The 20,517-nt window shown below is 39.7% G+C and overlaps 1 protein-coding gene across 6 annotated transcripts in view; it reads right to left on the bottom strand.

The window, feature by feature from the left end:
• The window catches only part of NOL4 (nucleolar protein 4), a 193,327-nt gene that overhangs the window by 123,442 nt on the left and 49,368 nt on the right, over positions 1-20,517 (bottom strand). For all 6 annotated transcript variants that reach the window (XM_061354882.1, XM_061354885.1, XM_061354883.1 and 3 more), the window contains exon 5: positions 18,632-18,764. In XM_061354882.1, coding sequence (XP_061210866.1) covers positions 18,632-18,764 — 133 coding nt within the window. The remainder of the gene's footprint in view (positions 1-18,631; positions 18,765-20,517) is intronic.

Below are 20,517 nucleotides of genomic sequence, written 5' to 3'. Positions count from 1 at the left end.
TCTAGAAAATACCTGCTATACCTTGCATATATTTCTGTACATGAAGACAGAAAACACAACACTTCCAAAGGACTGAACCTTTATTGTGCCACAGGATTTTAAAAAGGAATTGGAGACCTAGAGGGCCAAAGAAAGATCATTTGAATGAAAGACACACTGTGGAAATGAGTCAAAAGAGATCTGAGCACACACAGGGAAGCGCGGTGATGTAAAACGTGTGTGCCAGAGCAAAAAATCTCTCCCTTAAGGAAGAACTTACAGAGCACACTCACTGAAGCTATTCTTGACTGATTATGGTAGGCTGAGCAGCTCAAAAAGATAAGAGTTTAAAACATTTGCAGCTAGGCATTCATACTTCCAAAGAATTCAGCAGATGATCTCTTGGCAGTCTATGGCCAATAGCTGTCTATTCAGATAGGATGATGGCTGTTCATTATCAAATCATCTCTTTGCCTAAGGGTCTTGGCAAACCTGTTAATGATAAATTTGGCTGAGCAACCTGGATAACACTGGAAGCAATATTGCTCTGCAGAAGCTTTCTGCTGTGTGCCAGCAGAGATAACCTGCCATTGCAAGGTTGGTTGAGCAACACAAAGAAAAGTTATATGTTTTGGAGTTTTTTCTTAATACAAAAAAGAACCGCAGGTGTTTTGTTTAATTTATTTATAAGGATTCCTCACATTGCTGAGCAAACAGCTACGAATTGAAAACTAAAAGTATGCTAGTTCCCAGTGTTTAACTCTTCTCAGGATCTGAAAATACCACGGTAGTACACTGTTTAGCATTCTTTAATCTCTATTAAAACTGTATTTTCTTTTCTTCTGCAGAAAGTATACTATGTGTAAAATGAGATGAGCTTACAGCTCAGATCATTCTTGACACATCCTGCCAAGGCAAATGTTCATCCAAACAGCTAAAATTCTTGTTCCTTACCCTGCTCATCCAAAGCTTTCTCAGAGACAGAAGCTGGGGAAAGCCAGGCCTTCTGGACAACCTTCAGCTCTTCCTGTACGTTTCTGGTTACAATCTTTTTGCAAACAGAGCAGGGGGAAGCCGCACCATAGGGAACAGCTTCATTTAGCTGAGCTTCTCTCATTACAACTGAGCAACATGAGTGCCTCTGCCTGAGTGTGAAGTCAGTATGGAGTGGCAAACTCAATGGAAATGGAATAAGTTTGAACCCCCTTCCTTAAGTATTTGAATTCGTACTGAAATGAACAAGGGACAGTGTGTTAGCAACTCCCATTTGAGAACTAATAATGAAAAGCTGTTTGTTCAAGGCATTTTCTGGGCTCAGGTGATCCTGAGGGAACACCAGCCCAAGGCAGAGCATGCAGCAGACTGAAGATCTGGAATGAAGTAATCAGTGAAACTATCCACTACTAATTCTGCTACCAAAATCCTCTGTGTGTTGCAGAGTTCATCAGTACTTTTCAACTATATAAAAATCATTTGGGCTAAAGATGTGGATGTGCAATCCATGAGACTCCAACACTAATTAATAAATGAGGACATTAAAGGGTTCATTGATGACCATGTTGAAAGCAAAACAGAGAAACTCATTGGCATTTTCAGTTTTTGCCAAAGCTTGCCTGCACAGGATCAATGTAGGTATAAGGACAAATATGTCACAATCCAAAATCCAGAAGCAAGGCCTCAGCCCTAACTTGAAAACATTAGCATCTCACAGCTTTTTATGTAATCATGTCGTGCAACCAGCAGAGCTCTCAAACAGAGAGAAAGCTTCTGGCCTATCTTCACAGCTATGATCTCCTTTCCTGCATGGAAGTGTCACTGAAAGTGCCTGTCACACTTCAGGATGAGCTGAGCTGTAGCATGGAGAAAAAAGGCTCCTATTTCAGATACCTTTGGCCAATCCATATGCTCTACTCATATCTGGCATGTTCAGGGAATCTAATTTAGAGTAGTAAAGACTATCTCACAAGAGGTAGGTGGATCCCAAAATACTCTCCCTCCAGATTTCTGGCTTAGTGTAAAAGCTGCTCCTCTTTTATATCAAAGGAGTGGATTTGTTGAAAGAAAAGAAAAAATCTATATATAGTCAGTGCTGAATCAGTGTGAACATCCAGGAAAAAAAAAAAAGCCAAATACAAATAATTTTCAGTGTTCAAGGCCAGAAAACATCCTTTCCTTCCAAAAGCTGGTCACATTTCATTAAAGAGCAGTGCAGATTTAACTTAAGGTGCAATTTTTTCCACTTATTCTACAGCTCTCTCTCATTACAGCCTGTAGCTGCCAAAACTCCTCCATCACCTCTGTTCACTCTCATGAGAGCAATATGACAGTAATGTCCTCCCTCTTTTTTTACCCATTCTCCAGAGTTCCTGGACCATTACTTACAGCCATCAATAAATTTCAGCATCACCAAATTGGTAACTCCATTTATTAAACCATATCTTTTGGACTATATTGTTTTCTTTATTTCACAATCTGAAAGCTATGTTCTGGCCTTTGGTAATATTTCTGATATGTCCAGCTTCTAAATAATATATATTGCTGTGACTCAAGGCAACAGACATTCTTATCCTTCTTTCAAAGGAGTGTACTTGCCTCATTTCCCCAGTTCCACTTGTTTTTGATTTAACTACTGAGATGGGAGAGCAACCTTTCTGAGCTTTGCTATCCTGGCTAATAGCTCTAAACATTCTGGATTAATGATGCTCTGGGTCACTGGACATGGCTGTCACTCTTGTTGTATGAAAGGGTACACTTAACAAAGATGGTTATATTTCCCCAAATGCTCCCAATTGAAAATGTTTCCTTTAGTATTCCTACTTCAAACAATAAAACTAGTGAATCAAGCCTTCAGTTTAAATGCACACGCAAACACCCTCAGATTGCTTTGAAAAGATACTCCACATGCAGAGGGTGGGTGGAAAAGGTGACAGCGTCTCTTCTGGAACACAGACAACATAATATGGCACACCACTTATGCCATGTTACTGACTTGCTGGTTTTCCAAAACAGATTTTGTTGTACTGAAATCAGGCAGGTGTTTACCACAAACATCTATGTGGTTACTTCACCATTTGAAGATGAGAATGGATAGCGGGCAGACATCAGCAGGTTTTCCTTATTACCACTGCGCTTTGGACTTCTAAATTATGCCTAATAATTAATGAAGTCAGGATTATATTTCCAGATTATATTATTGTCAGTACAGGGATGTACTGACAACTATCAACTGTCACTGAAATCAATATTACAGACAGAAAATGACAGCTGTTTTTAAACAAGGTCAGAACCTCATTTGCTCTAAACCAGTGTAGGCCCACTGAGAATGTGATGCAAGACATTTAAATTTGCCAGCACTGACATTTTCCTTTCACACACTGGCAAGTAATACTCTTTCAAACAGCTTCTTTGCTGAGTGACTAGAAGAGAACTTGCAAACCTTCACCAAGAGCAGCAGTTTCAAAGGCACAAATGGCAGAAGAGTGCTCTGTCTCCTGCTATGTCTCTGCAGGAGTTAGAGGTCTAACTACCACTTACGCCTCTGCCAAGCCCCTTACTACTGCCTCTCTTCCTATCTGTCAGACAACTCTTTGGAAAACTGTTTTTCTTGCTGCTAAAACTGACTTTCTCTTCTCATACTCAGAAGCCAAGCCAGAAACCAGTGTGAAGATAACGTACCTTTTTATTTGCTCTACTCCAGCCTATTCTCATGGAACCAGGAGCCTTTCAACCACCAGCACCCCTTTACTACCATTCTCCTCTGATACAACCTAGATTCAGTTAGCAAATAACCAAATATGAAGTACTGAGGAAAAATATTGCAGACTTCCTTAGACTAAGAACTAAGGATTATTATGAAAACTGTTTCTCTCCTGGCAATATTCATACCATAGAGGCAAAAAAAGCCTTGGTGTTCTTCTCCAGTAACTACATGAATCTGTGAAAATAACCTGTTCCTTATGACCTTGGCACCAATGCACAAAGCTTTTCACTCCACAATCCATCCCTTTCTCCAGCTGTCTTGATGTTTGGATGATAGCATAAAAAAAAACTTTCAACAATGAAGGCGGACAAATGAAAGGTGGTAGGAGGAAGGAAGTGCCTCCTGATCATCTTCCAGTAACAAGAACATCCAGCCTTAAATTACTCAACCCACTCTTCAATTTTGGAACCTTTCAAGATGCTACGTTATTGGTGGCCCAAACTGCCATGGCAGCAAAAATAATCTTCCAACTGCAATGACCCCGAAATAGATTTTCTTATAAGAAGACAGACCATATAAACTGGAGTGTAGGAGTTCTCACCTTGATTATTGTAATCACAGAATCACAGGGTGGTTTGGGTTGGAAGGGACCAGTCCAATCCCCCTGCAAGGAGCAGGGACATCTTCAAGTAGATCACGTTGCCCTGTTCAACCTGATCTTGAATCTTTCCAGGGATGTGGCATTTACAACCTCTCAGGGCAGTATGCCCAGTGTTTCACCATCTTCATTGTAAAAAATTTCTTCCTTATATCTAGTCTGAATCTGCCTTTTTTAATATAAAACCCTTGTCCATCACAACAGGCCCTGCTGAAAAGTTTGTCCCCATCTTTCTTATACCTTCCTTTAAGTACTGGAAGGCTGCATCAAGATCTCTCCAGAGCCTGCTGTTCTCCAGATTGAATGACCCCAGCTCTCTCATCCTTTCTTCATAGGAGAGGTGTTCCATCATTCTGACCATGTTTGTGGCCCTCCTCTGGACCCACTCCAACAGGTGCATGTCTGTCTTGTACTGGAGATGCCAGAACTGAATCCAGGTGGGGTCTTACAAGAGCAGACCAGGAGAGAATCACCTCCATTGACCTGCTGCTGGTGGTGTAGCACCAGGACACAAGTGACTTTCTGAGCTGCCATCACACATTGCCAGCTTTTTCATTCACCAGTATCCCCAAGTCCTTCTCCACTCTCAATTAATTCATCCCCCAGAGTGTATTGATGTTGCGAATTGTCCCAACCTATGTGCACGACCTTGCACTTGACCTTGTTGAACTTCATGAGGTTTGCATGGGCCCACTTCTTAAGCCTGGATGGCATCCCTTTCCTCTAGCATATCAACTGTACCACTCAACTTGATGTCATTTGCAAACCTGCTGAGGGTGCACTTGATCCCACTATGTTGTTGATAAAGATACTCAATAGTATTGTTCCAGTATGGACCCTTGAGGGACACCGTTTGTTAACTAGTTTCCACTTGGACATCAAGTAACTGTAACTCTTTGGACATGGCCAATCGTTGTACTTAAGAATGAAACCACCTAAAGAATAGCCCTCAGAAGACTATTTACTCATAAATACCAACTGTCAAGTACACACCAGTCTTACATTCTTCACTCAGTCTCTGACCTGTCCTGCAAATTACCACTAGAAATGGCTCTGAGAGCAAGCCCCTAAAACGGGCACTGTCCTGTATCAAGAAAACACTTTGAAGGAGGAAAGAACTTCACTATGGCTTCATTCATACATACATGCATATATGGAACTAACTTTTTAATGCTGCTTCCCTAGAAGAATGTGCTGCTGAGCTGTTGTATCTACTGCTGGCCATCAGATATAATATTCTGATAAGAGCTACAGACACCAACATTCACTATTTCTTGCTATTGCTCCTGTTGAACAGGAAAACACAAGCTGGCTCAGATGGCACACACCTTGTGATCTGTTTGAAACACATTCAAACAAAATCTTTTCCACCCACACCAAAACAATAAGAAAGTGAGAGATGAAAATTCTTTTTTTTGCCCCAGTTTTTCAAGGGGTATTGGAATGCATACTGCTCCGGTTGGATTTAGCCTTCACAGAACTGCCTTTTTAGAAATTCAGGGCCATGGTATTTTTGAACTCTCTGAGACAGTATCTAATTAGACCACAGGAAAATGTATCATCTGCTTAATAACAGATTCCCATGCCATAAAGCTCTACCTGTCTTCAGTGATCAGTTCGCTTAAGGAATAGATGACTACAGAAAGAGACATATGTGATAAGAGAAATATAGATTTATAAACATTTACAAAGCCTACAAATAGAAAATCTATTCATTGTAATAGATACTTCTGTGTACACTTGAATTAGCTTTGTGCTTGTTCCATATTGTGTAATGAAATATAAAATAGAGCCAACATACAACTCAATGCTAACCTTATTTTAATAAATGCTGCTGGAAAAAATTACCTTGTCATGCCAGCAAGCTCAATCTTTGCTACTCCCTAAGCAGCCTTCCTAACCCTCTACTCTCCTGATTTTTCCTCAGAACTGATTTCTGTTGACATCTCTGTGTATAGCCAGGCGGAAACACATTGTAAAGCACCCACCATATACTCACGTAGAAAAGTAGAATAAGTAAAATTTTCCTGCCTTGAAGGGTGCTGAAGGGAGACAGTTTTCACTCTGAGTGGGAATAATTGAGGAGTCAGTAAAATGGTTTTCTCCTCATTTTTTTCATTCAGGTTCAAAGTGTAGCTAATTGCAGTATTCGCAATAAGCAGTCAGACAGCATAGGAGACTAGATTACTTCCTGACCCACAAGAGAGGAATATCTTTAAAGAAACTCATTATTATTCAGAGAAATTCATTCTGCAAGGCAGGAGCAGTTTAAAAACCAAATTATTATTTCCCTTCTATCTGTATACAAATTTTAAAAAAACAGATATCAGCACTGCTAACATCTTGTCCCTCCATCATACGCACGTACTTGATCAGTTAAGTTTGGGGTCTTTCTAGCCAGTCTGTTCATGCCCAAGCGACAGCCAGATCACATGTAGTACAAGGTCCTACAACCTACTTCAATGAAGAAGGATTGGGCTATTGTTCTACTACAGTGTGTTAGTTCGGTGGACGAAGTGTTTTATTTGGGACACCCCTGTTGTCCTCCTCCCTCAAGGCATATTGTAGCACCCTATTCTATCCACAGAGGCTCGTACAAAAAATAGCAGACGCCACAGAAGTCATTGAAGTCTTCCTAAAAAAAAAAGCCGTAAGTTGAACAGTACTGACCCACAGACTACCAACAGGAGTACTCAGAAACAGGCAGTACACTGAAATAGGATCCAAGAAACAGAAAAGAATAATGGGCTACCACTGCCTACACAAATAAATTACCCATGAAGCAGAGGATCTGCTAAAAAGAACCTGTTCTTCGGCATGACCACGACAGTGTTGGAGCTGCCTGTAAGGCTAGCTGTGTATGGGGTCTCCTTGTGGTAAAGCATTATTTCTCATAAAAATAACAAGTTTGCCATGTCTACACTCTCCTTTACAAAGCTGCATTTAAGTAAGCTTGTACTGAAATCAACAGTTCACAATGACAACAGAAAAGAAATTTCAAGAGCTACCACTGAACCCTCTTTCTTAAATTACTGTGGAAAACTTGGCCAGGCTGTCCCCTTACTCTTTGAAATTTACCCATGCCACACGCCTTTTAACGCTGTCACCACCATTTCCCCCATCTCCTTGAGCGAGCAATCATTTTAGGCCGTTTTTTTTTCCAGGGAGTGAATGGAAGCTGATTCAGAGAAATGGAAGTATTTTGTCCTTGCTTACAGGCTTAGTAACAACCATGCTTTTAATTAAAATAGGGCATATTTGAAGAAGATATAACAATACGTGCAACTGCAAGTCTGTGACTACATACATACAGAAATGACCAGGGATTACAGTCCGCACCAGGAACCTAAAATGCATAGTTCCTAGAGAGCACACATAACTAATACAGAATTGCAGAAATGTAGCAGAAAGAAGAAAGGAAGATACAGGAACACAGACAGAGCTTGGCTAACTCACTAAATTAAAGCTTATCATCTGTGCATAAACTTCACTGATGGTTTAATTAAAGAACCAGCAGCAATTTCAGCACCCACATTAACAACTTCAGGATCAGTTCAGCTGCTCAGACCTATTATGAAAACATGAAGGATGAAACTTTGACTCCATTGGAGTTTGCAAAAATTCCCATCATTGATTCTAATATGATTTTAATTGCACCCATACATTTTGGATGTGATCATGCTGGATAAAATTTCTAAAAAGCAAGTCACAAAAAATCAAAGTTCTTTCAAACTTTTGATAAAAACAATTTACTTCGTACCTCTCCAGACCACCTGGCTGCTCTCACTATTTGCACCACCTCCTTTTGAAGTGGGCCTGTTTCTCCCATTGTAGGTAATTCATATTAAAAGTTCCCACATCCTGTAGATCTGTCTCTTCATCGTCTCTTTGACAAGCTGCAGCATCAGCTCCCTTCACAATAACCATCCAAGAGACACTTAAACAGTGTGACCTAACAAGTTCCCTGCATGTCTTTGCCAATTAAGTCATTAAAATTTTAGTATGTTTCATATTTTGGTTCTTTTTGGAACTTTGTGCAACTGAAATGTCATCACTCTATTTTGGTTTTACAGGGAAAAAAAACAACAACCCTGTCTGTATCTCCTAATTCCTTTTCCCATCAAACCAGGAATGGCAATTATTGTTCCCAAGAATTCAGACTGGTCTGTTGATATCATGGTTTTATCCCACTGTTTGCCAAAGCACAAAATAACATTTCCTAATCAATTATTGCACAGAGTGCCTATTACTGTTGCCTTATCTAAAAGCTGCCAGTGAACCACGTGTTTTATTCTGGTTTATGATCTCATTTAAATCTCCTTGCCAATGTCTATGCTTACCTGAAATCCAAGTTTCAGAGTATGAAAAGCTAAACACAGAGGTGTGAACTTCACCTTCCAGTCAGAAGTAATTACTCATCATATACAAGATTAACTGTTTGTAGCAGAGATCTGAGACAGTTATATTAACAAGGATCACTCTACCTTCTGCTGGGGGAACAGCTCTATACACTAAAGCACATAGGACATCAAGACCGCTAGAAGTTCAACAGAAGCAGTCACTAGTTCTCTCTCTCAGAGATGCATTAAGCTGACACCTTGATTCACTTCATAAGAAAACAGCCTTGCAAAAACTATGAAATTAAATTGAATCACTGAGGAAGGATTTAAGTTACAAAGATGAAACTATCACCATAACCAGGAACTTCTGCAGCAGAGACTGATCTCAGGGCCATATTTCTGCTGGAAAGCCACATTCCATGTGTAAGACAATGCACTAATGAGTTGTTCTCTGATGGAAATGGAAAAAAGCTTCTTGGAGCTCAATTAAGGCATCAATTTATCTTCATTTCTGTGCACCTAAGTCTGAAAATTGTATATTATATAAATTTGGATACTTTCTTGATGTTAGCTTTTACCTGAATTTATTCTGATGATAATTTCAGCCTTAAAATTGAGGTTCTGGATTGGTTCACAAAGCTCACAAAGGCAACCAAATAGGGTGTGCTCCTCCACATCTTTTCCCAGAGTGGATTTAAGTAGCTGCTAAAGCCTGTCTGTCTGTAAAGGGTGCTCACTCAGGGACCAGAGCTGCTCAGTGTCCACCTGGCATGGAACACTGGAGAGACTGCTTGAGCCTCACACAGCAAGCTGTTAACCAGTCAGCAAGTGCTAAATAAACTTGTAAAAGAGCCAGGATGTATTTTAATCTGTGTTGATGCTAAATGCAGTCACTCTTGTAACTTTCTGTCTCCAGTCAACCTTCAAACCATCACTTCTATCTTTCTCACAATAACCAGGCTATCAGCATTCACAAATACTTGGAAGACACCACTGGAGTTCAGCCTATGCTGAAACTTTCAGAATGATTGTATCATTTCTTCCATCCTGTTATTAAGAACAGCATGCTCCTCTGCCTAAGAATGACAAATGTGGTTACTACTTGGCAACATTAAACCAATTCTTTGAAACACCACTTCACAGATTTCAGGAAAATACATATAACCACTTCCTATGTGTTAAATATTAGAAAACTTTATAATGCTGAAAAAGTACTACTCTCTTCTTGTAACCAAAGTATTTTGCATTTGGTTAAAAAATTACTTCTAATTTTAAACATTCAGCATTACAAATGTTTTATCAAACAAGAAACACTTTAAAGACATTTCCATTTTAAAAAAATATCTTTCACCAGACAGCCCAATGTCTCCAGGGAATTTCCTGTTCAGAATAAAATAAATTAATAGCTTCCTTAATTAAAATATAACACGGTGAAAAATTAATGGCTAAATTTAATTTTCTTTAAAACACATTGTTTTACATTCCTTTTACTGAAATAGAAATGCTCTATTACATTATTCTATGTTAAATATGATAGGGAAAAAAAAAAAAGGAGAGTCAATGCCTAGCAGGCTTTTTAACTGCAGTTATGAAAAAGCCTCTACCCATACAGAGCCTAAGGTGACATGGTTTAGTGTGAGATCTCCCTGCCCATGGCAGGGGGGGTTGGAACTAGATGATCTTAAGGTCCTTTCCAACCCTAAATATTCTACGATTCTATACTGTAAGGAATTAGATCAAATTAAATCAGCAATCCATGCACATAGCCCCTGTTAAAGTCAATTGGTACATAAGACAGGATAAACTGGGTAAAAGGTCTATACTGGAAAGCAAAACTAAATCCCTATATCAGAATGCCCCTCTGTAACTTGAATAGTACAGAGAAATGGGAGGCAAAAGCCTGAGAGATGCTAGGATAAAGGAAAAGAACTAACAAAATCAACCAAAACTAAACCAGCACTTTCAGGAATCCTGCTAAGCTTAGTTACAAGGGCTTGCATACTAAAACTGAAAGCAAACTGGCTCCCTTCAGTATCTGTGTAAGGAAAAGATTGCTTGGCTGGTTAGCATTATTGCTAAAGTGATAGGACCTGTACTCCTTCAATGCAACCCACAGATCTGTTTTGAAGGTGCAAAAGGATACAGGTCTGCTGCTAGCCATTTACACATGGGTAGGTTTCACTTACCACCAGGTTGCTAATGTAAAAAAGAAGGGCTGTGAATAGGGTGAATGGTCTGTAAGCATTTTAAGCACTGTTTGTGAAAAGATAATTCTAATTTCTCAGCTATTATTGGCTGCCAGTATTCCCTGATGTAATTAAGGAGTAGTAGCCAAGAACTTGATTGTAACCAACAGTTAGTAGTTTGTTGCTAACAAGGCAAACATGACAAACAATTTTGAGGCAATTATTGTCATTACAAGCCACACTCAATTGTTCAAGGAGAGCGTAATAGAAAGTGACAGTTGCGCAGCTGGGAAGGTGGTACAGGAAACAGGATCGTTCTCTGGTTGCAAAAGACCAGTGAGACTCTAGCAGAGAGTTTGCTCAATGCATAATTCATGTTTAATAATATTTTAGTCTCTAAAGCAAATTACAGTATAAGATAAAAAACAAAGACATGTCAAAAAAAAAAACAAAACACCATAAGTTATTAAAAGATGAGAAAAGCCACACAGTAGTAAAATGGAGCTGAGGGAAGACATTCGGCACAGCCAACTCACAGGATTCTTGCAACCAGCAAATGAAAATACAATAACTCTACAACATAAAGGAGCCAGTTATAAAATTAATCAATTTGCTGTGCTTCAGTGAGCAGGGTGCTCATGTCCAAATCCTGGTTTGATAACCATGCCTGATTAGGCAGGTCCACCGAGTTACTGAAGTTCTGGAAGATCCTTCCATTAATCTGGAGGAAGGAAGGACTTCTCTCCACAGAGAGAGACTCTGATGCTTAATACTTACCAAATTTGTGAGAGTCAAAGGAAGATTTTAATCTATCACACAATAGAAGTGCCTCATCTATCAGCTCAGTATGCTGATGACAATGCACATACCAGCTGCCTTGTCAGCAGCCAGTGCATTAGAATACTTGATTTGCTGAAAATTCCACCCAGCTCTCCTTAGTGATGTTAAGATTGAAAGTTTCTAATGCAGCTGCACCAACATTTCAAGCTCTTGCCCAGGCTCAGCACAATGCATCATCACTGACACAGTAACACTGCTCAAGTGTCATTACAGCATCACTCACAGTGCCTTTTGCACTGATAAGGTATCATGTCTAAAGAAGCCATTAAAATGCCACTGAAACTAGAGTTCTGGAACTCTCTGGCTTTCTGCTCTTGTTTCACCACTGTACTCCTCTTTCTTAACTGTACTGGTTTATGCAAATAATACTACATCAAAGCCAGCCTGATGGGCCAAGTCACCCCAGGTGTAGCTGCAGTGAAGCAAAATAATACTAGTACTATATGCCAGGTTCTCAGATCCACTTCGGCTTAGGTGAAAAGAATACTAATTTTCTCAGATAGAGCAATGTATTATAACTATCTCCCTGTCTAAAGAAACCTCCAAGATTTTGACATGTGTAAGGTAACACTTCCCTGCAGCCCATAGACTTACTCAGAAACATGCCTATGTGACTGCACTGTCTTTTGCTTTCCTCAGTAACGAAGCTGGTGCTTGCAAAAGGTGGCAGATTGACAGCTGCAGACAGGAGACCTTCACTTATCCTCAGAACAGATTGCAGGGCAGCTGAAGCAGGGACCTTCCTCATGCTCTCTTGCCAGCTCATCTCAGCCCTCGTCACTGGGACATGGTTGCTACCCTCATTAAGCCTCTGATGCCTCTACTTTATCTCCTAGAATAGGGGAAATGTAAAATCTGTCCATACAGGTGAGCCTTCCTGTTCAGGGAAACTAGAGGAAGATCATAAAAGGCTGGTCATAAGATGCTGCACTGCTAGTGTTGCCTAGCTGTTACTGTGCTCCTCTCTTCTTTTCCACTGCCACAAGACACACAGGTATCATAGAGCTCTTTCAGAAGACAGTATTTATCATTTCATCTGTAGTCATAAGAAGTGAAGTTACTGCCCAAAATGTTCTAAGTTTCACTGGCTCAAGCAAGACTGGAAGGTCTGGCTACATCACCAAATCCAGTCAGTTCTCCTGGCCCTAGCTTGAAATTGCCATTTTACCAAAAAAAAGTAAAGTAGCAATCGTTTTTCTACACTTTTTATAAGCTAACAGTGCTACCCTCTTCATTATTAATCAGCCCAAACCCTCATTAAGCAAAACTTACCTTTTGCTTTAGAGTAAAATACTTATTAACTTTGCATGTCCAATGCCCTGTATAATGTATAAGCAAAATATGCAAGTTTTATGGCATTATGGCTGCGTTAATATAACTGACAAATTGCAAATAAAAGCAGTTAAGCCACAAAAGGTCCCCAAAATGAAAAGGCTTTCTAAAATTACCTGAGGTTGTGTGTAGGAAAACTGGAAGGCTGCTTTTTATTTTATTTTTAATATTGTTATTGAAGCTTTATGACTTAGTGTGGTAATTTTACTCCATCCCATACACTGCAGAAATGTCAGCTGCTTTATTTTGAAGCCTAAAGAAGTCAAGCTTTTAAGGAAAATAAACCCAAACTCTGCAAACATTTCATCTAATCTTTAGTGGGCCTCTACTGAAGTCAAAAGAACTTAGCTCTCTTACAAAACAAGCATATTTATAAAATTTTTCAGTGCTTGAACAGAAATTAAAAACATGATACCCATTAATGTAAATTAATTTTGTAAATTAATATAAAATAACATTTCCAATGAAAATTCTTAATTAGCAGCAAAAAGGTTGCCATGGGTTTAGTGCTGGGAATCATCTGCTCTTATATTGGCTTTGTTACCACTAGCTTTACTCAACATCAAGACCAGGGCCAAAACACAGGCAATAGCAGAGATGATTTACTCCAATATGCTCCTTCAGCAATCTGTCTTCACTTTGGCCTGCAGTTGGTGTTTGAACTGATACACTTAAATTACTTTGTGGGAAAAGAAAAGTCAGTGTTTTAAGATAGGGAATGCAGGTTTTAGTGGTATAAAGACAAAAGCAGAAGTATGACAGTTCAACCAGTTGAGAATGGTAAAATGGATTAAACACTTGGCTTGGACTCAGCTCAGCAGGAACAAACCAACAGCAAACATGGATACAGCAAACTGCACCCTTGCACAGACATGGTTTTGACAACTTAATCATCCACTTTTACTTGTTTCAAGTGAAGCTGTTGAGTAAATACTATAGCTTAGATGCAGAAAACAGGTATTTAGATGACTGACTCCGATACTTGTATCTACCACAAACACAAATGAGAGAACGGAATAGTTAACATGTACACCTATATCGTGAAAAGCCTGGCAATTAGAATGTGCTGTGGAAAAAGAACTGGCACCATTCAAATTACCACAAACTATTTGAAGGCATAATCCTCAATTGCATTACACTACTTGTGCTCAAATATTCTATAAATTGAAAAAAAAAAAAATACAACCAGGAGAAGCTTATTCATAAACTTCACCTCTAAGATAATAGCATAAACCCTGTAAGAATTGAATCATAACATATTTTGTCATATAAAGCTGCTATAATCACAGTCCCCATATACTGCTTGTGAAGGGGACTTCCATATAAATATGTATAAACATGTAACTATCATTTTCTAAAAACTAGATTGAAGAGAACATAGTATCCCCAACAAAACTAGACAAAGCATGGCTACATTTTGTTGTATCTCAGCACAGTAAGAAATACTGAAAATAAATGAATTCTGCATCTCACACTGTGTTAGAGTCAAATAGTCTCATCCCTGGTTTTTATTTGATAGCTCACATAGTGAAAAGAACAAAAAAAATATCAAACTTATACCTAACTCTTGTTACTTCTAGAGCTGTGCATGTTCTTAATTTCCTCTAATCAGAGCATCCCCCTACACCTCTCTGGTGTCTTGGTAACTAATGAACCAACACAGCAAGGGAGCAAACACATTCAGCTCTTCTGCACAGGGCACCAGCTAACAGGCCAGGGCAACAAGAGTCCCATTTTCCTTCAGTGCAGAAGCTCTTGTTTATTGCCTCTCTGACAGGCCTATCTAGAGGTCAGTTTTTACTACAAAGACCAGTTTTGTACAGGTTGAAGCACTAATTAAAAAGAAAAGACAAGCTCTTTTTTTTCCAACTCAGTTTGCCAACCTTGCCTGCAGTCTTTGGTCTGAGACAAAGGCAAAAGGATTTGATCCAGCAACATCAGAGTCTCTAGAGTGTTATTAAGAGAAAGAATTAGAGACAGCTCTCAAGTGGGAGCTTTGCCTGCAGATGAGTGGTATGCAGCAGGGCTCCAATGAACCAGCTTATGACAAGGGAGCTGTAGCATATATAGGGAAGCAAGAAAATATGGGCAAGCAAGGGGAGAGGGTGCAAAAGAAAGAAACACGCCAGCAATTTGCAGCCCAATCATCCCATGGCTGCTAGGGAAAGCATCTCTGAGGGAATGGTAAGCAGATAGCTGTACCCCATTCCCAGCTGCAGAATGAACTGATTCAAATTAGAGCTGTTTTCCTTTTCTAACTCCCCAGGGAAGAGCAGCAGCTCTTTTCCAATTCCTCCCCCACTGCTGCAGCCCTGCAGGTGCTCAGGATGCTATTTTCAGCCATTCACCAACAGGTGTGACTCAAGGCCTTGTTATTTAAAAGCATATAAAGGCTAATTTGAAGTGGGAACTGTCCTTCCTAGTACTGTGGCAACTTCAATACTATGGATAAAATTCACCCACTCTCCAACAATCCCTTGTTCCTTTTTAACCTAATATGCTTTATAGAAAGAATGTCATGAAGTCTCAGTACATTTGCAGAGCCCCAGACTTCTGTGAAGTACCAGCACCCATCTACTGCAAGTAATCACACACCTTCCCTCTCTACAGCCTCCTTCTCAGCATTTTTCCTACCTACTGTGACATTTCTGGGTGAAGAAGTTTATTGCTTTCAGCCAATATTGTGTGCTGCTCTCATATTTACTTTTATTCTATTTAGGTTTAAACAATCTAACTATGAGAAACAGAACACACAGTACTAGACTGGAAGATACTGAGAAATCTCAGATCAAATTTTCAAATATGAGCTCTGCAATGAAGTCCCAAAGCCAAATGCTTGTCTAAATAGCATGCGAGTATAGTCCCAATGGAAGAGGGTTTCCCCAGGGGCAAAGAATCTTACTCCTTTTACACAGGTAGTGTCGGCATTCCACTATGCTCTGGTAAACTGAACTGAAATGGGAGCCTTCTTCTGTCCCTCACTGGTGTGGCTCAGCTGACTATTACATTCCTCCAGGGCCCAAAGACTCTGTTTATATCCTAGTACCAAACCAGCTGAAATCCATAGGAAAAAAAAAATAAAAATCAAAACTAACAGATGTCCCAAAATAGACTCATGCCACCTCACACGGAAAGCCAGGTAAGCAAAGTGATGGAACACGTCACCTTAAGGTACCCTGGAGCTGTCACTAATCCACCCTGGGCAGCAGTTTTCCTAACAATTCTTGTTAGCAAATCAGTCTCCCAGTGAGGGCATGCTGGGGGCATCAGCAGACCTGTGCTGTCCCATTCCACCACAGACACCATTCCCAACCTTACACAGCAGTAAGTTTTCACCTGCCAGAATTCAGCAAAGACATTTCAGATGAGCAAAATGCCAAGTGTCTTTATCTGTAGAGTGAAGGTGGTGGCTGACATAAAACTCTCATGGACATGTAGAATGCTTGAGGGAAGGGGGAAGGAATCACTTTAGACACAGAAATTAACACTTTGGTAATGATTTTGATATGTATGCACTATAATTAAGTATTAAATTTGTAAAATTTTACAGTGAAAACTGTGACGGCAAAAGAGATTGTACTGTTAAGTCCATTTAGGTTCCCTTTTGTCTTCTCCCCTTCCTGTTCCTGTTTCCATCACTCTACCCATGTGTTCATTATTTTCTTCCAATCTTTCTTGCTCTCTCCTATCATCCTTCTTCTTCCCCTACCCCCCATCTTCTCTAATGTCTTTCAGTTCCTCCTTCAGCCTCTTCTCCCACATCTGAAAACACAGTGTTGCTATAACTAGCCACACTCAGGTTTCGTACCTGACAACAGCTAGCACAGGAAAGCTATGAAGCAGAAAGAGCTGCTATTTCAAATTTCTCTATCAGCAGATCCTTTAGCTAGAAGATGAAGCAAGAAATAGGATTGCCTCAGGAAGGTAAGGAAGTACCATCTGGGAGGAAAAGAAGGAAAGCTGAGAGAGATAAAGCAATCCTGTAAACTCACACTACCTGCAGTTCAAAGATCACAGTACATCTATTTCCCATACATTTTAAATAGCAAGTAACAGATCTGCAGCATTTTATCATTCACATTTATGTTCTAATATGCTTAGATGTGGCACATGAATCTGGTTGTGGCAGGAATTAAAACATGTATGACAGGCATTTCTGCATAGGTTACTGTCCTGAGCCCTAATTTTTATTTCAGACATATACATGCACACAATTACTATTATGAAACACTATATACGCGAAACAGATTGACTACACAGGTAAGCAAAAAACCTCTAAAGCACACTTTTGCACTGAAAGACAGATACATAAAAATGGCACTTTCCGAAGTATCCCTGAAACCTCTAACTTAGCAGTATTATTATATCAGCCCTGAAAACTCAGACTTCCATAGGCAAGTGAACTGGCTTTCCCTATATCTTGTGCATCATAAATCCTCCTTTAGTGCATATATGTAGACAGAAATTAATTCAAAAGTTGCACGAATTTTGTGACAGCTTGAGGACATTCAGACAAACGGCAGCTGTGGTTAGAATCTGGCCTGCCAAATTATCATAGACATCCTCCTCCTTTATTTGTCTGGAGAGCCACACAACTAAAGGTCCTACCCATCACCAGATCCTATTGACTACTACGCAGTACACCCATCCTCACCTAAATAGCTTACCAGCTAGCAACTGACCATGATGCATAGAGAGGAAAGAATCCAGCTTAACTGCTAAATTCCATATACTTAGTGTTCAGGAGAAATACAAGAAGCACTTCTGAATTGGCACACATGATCAGAAAACTGTACAGTAACAAGTACAGAATACCAATATATTGTTTCTAATAGTAATAGAATAGACCTGCATTTTCAGTCTTGCACATTCACACACTGCTTATGAGCCACTGTTGCAGTCTGTAGTAGACACGCTCTTTGTGAGCACCATAGCCAAGGAGAAAGTTCATTCCTAACCAGGCTCATCTAGCTTGTTCTGTAGCAAGGGCTGAAATCCAAGAGTTCACATCTATGCATCTTCTATGCAAAGTACATCTTCCACCTTTTTCACCAGCAAATTACCTTTGTATTGTAACTAACCTAGAAATAATTAACATTCAAATTCACAATGTGACTCATTCTGTTTTCTCTTCTTTTACCTCTTTCTCCCTATGAGAATTTATGTTTTTCATCCTGTCTTCTGAATATCACAACCCAGTTTCTAGCTCTTAAATAACCATACTTCTGCCACCCCCCTCCCTCATTTCAACAAGTAAAACAAACTTTCTCAGCCTCCCAGGTTGCCTCAGAAAGGTTTGAGTTTCATTTCCTTTTATGCCTGTGTATGGTCACACTAAATAAATAAAAATAGTAAAATAATAGTACTTCACATATAGTGGTCTAAGCATTCACTCGTTACCTAAGCAACAAAAAAATTAACCTCCAAAAAACACCCCAACTTCATCCTCTTCATGCTGAGATATAGGGAACATATATTTCAAATTACCTAATGAAACACACTATGAAGAAAAGGGCACAGCAGGTACTAAATGAAGGCACAGAATGGAATAAAGACAAGGCAACACTGCATTTGCTGTATGAAACAAGAGCCTTACCATCCTGCTGGCCCTGGAGGTTCTGAGGACTTTGCATTCTCTCTTCCAGATTTGAACTGAGGTCAGAGTTCACAGCTGACATCCTGGTTGAGTCACTCATATCAAACTCATCACTTTCTATAGAGCTTTCATCCTGCAAATAAAAGTTTTGGAGATGTGTCAGAAGACGCTGTTCACATTGTATGTTCAGTTCACTTGTTCCCGTTTGTTTCACTTATACCTGGTGTGGAGTGCAATCATGCTAAATCTTTGTGCATACAGGCAAACAAGCAGAGTACATAAGAGCAAGGAAAACATACTGTTTATGTGGTATGATAATCTGACAAGTGAATGAGGATACTACATTACCACAGTCTCTTAACTGTTTCCACAGTATTTCGCAACAGAAGGCTAGTACCTAGAGACCACAGAGCAAGTCCTTGTTTTTGAAATTTGGTTGAGGAGACAACCCCACATTCCCTGCCTGAATCCTCTGCCTTTCCCAAGCAAGGTTGGTAACCCCATGATGACCACCCACAATAAGATATTTCCAAATAGCAACTTGATCTAATAAAAATCCATTACCAAATTCCCTTGACAGGATATCACCCTTACACTGCTACTATGTTTAAGGAAGCATCAATGAAAATGATAAAGCTTCAAGTTCTGAGCGTGTTCAAATGACAGTCAATGGCAAACCAAAGTAATAATACCACAAGAAACACTTCAAATTTATTCTATCTCATGCATTTTTAATATGATCTATCCCTCAAGTCTAACTACAGAGCATCTACCAGGGATGACAGCAGAGGGCAAAACTAGAAGTCATAATCAAATATTTTTTTTCCCATTTATAAAAGCAAAACAGTTCCAGACATAGTCCAGCATATGTTCACATACATGTTTAACCTCACTTGTTTCAACCCACTGAAGTTCATGCATCCATTCATGGATTAAAAATCGAGTGTCCACAAGTATTGCTCTGTAAGCTTCTGAGGCAACATACCAACCTAAGGTGATATTTGTTCAGCCTGGAGAAGAGAAGGCTATGTGGAGACCTCATAGCAGCCTTCCAGTATCTGAACAGGGGCTATTCATTAGGGACTGTAGTGATAGGACAAGGGGTAACGGGTTAAAACTTAAACAGGGGAAGTTTAGATTGGATATAAGGAGGAAGTTCCTTACTGTGAGGGTGGTGAGGCACTGGAATGGGTTGCCCAGGGAAGCTGTGAATGTTCCATCCCTGTCGGTGTTCAAGGCCAGGTTGGACAGAGCCTTGGGTAACATGGTTTAGTGTGAGGTGTCTCTGCCTATGGCAGAGGGGTTGGAACTAGATGATCCTTTCCAACTTCCTTAAGGTCCTTTCCAACCCCAACTATTCTATGATTCTATGATATACTTTCAATAATGACTTTTCTGAAATAATTACTCCTGTTACGAAGAAAAGCATTTTAAAGAATTTTAGAGGAAAATATGGCAAATAATTTTGCATCCCATGAAGATTAGTCTTAAAATACTTTTCCTTTTTTTTTTCTTTTTTTAATAAAACCAGAATGGACAGGATTCTGACAGTTTTTCTGGGTTACTCTGTACCTGTTGTGAACTGGTTTCTCCAAATACAACTACAGCTGCTTTCTTCTGACTGCTTGGCCCTTAAATCAATTCCCCTCTTGGGTGTCAGTGATGTTTCCAGCTTGCATTGGGTGTCTCTCTCATTTTCAGAAAGCAAATTCCCTGCAGTCATGACTCTTGTTAAACTGGGATGAAGTACTGCCAAATGTCATTCAGGAGTGAGAGTGGGACAACATGCAAGGCGATGCTGTGCAGCAGTGTGACACTAGGATATTGACATATACACCTTGTTCTGAAAGTTTTGTAAGATAACAAATGGAAAAGTGAGGGCTTCT

The sequence above is a fragment of the Neopsephotus bourkii genome, unplaced genomic scaffold (assembly GCF_033783945.1).
Source record: "Neopsephotus bourkii isolate Nb327-2 ecotype Australia unplaced genomic scaffold, CSIRO-AGI_Nbou_v1 NB_753, whole genome shotgun sequence".
Classification (NCBI taxonomy): Eukaryota; Metazoa; Chordata; class Aves; order Psittaciformes; family Psittacidae; genus Neopsephotus; species Neopsephotus bourkii.
The sequence above is the reverse complement of the archived record's forward strand: the minus strand, read 5'-3'. Positions and strand labels throughout refer to the sequence as shown.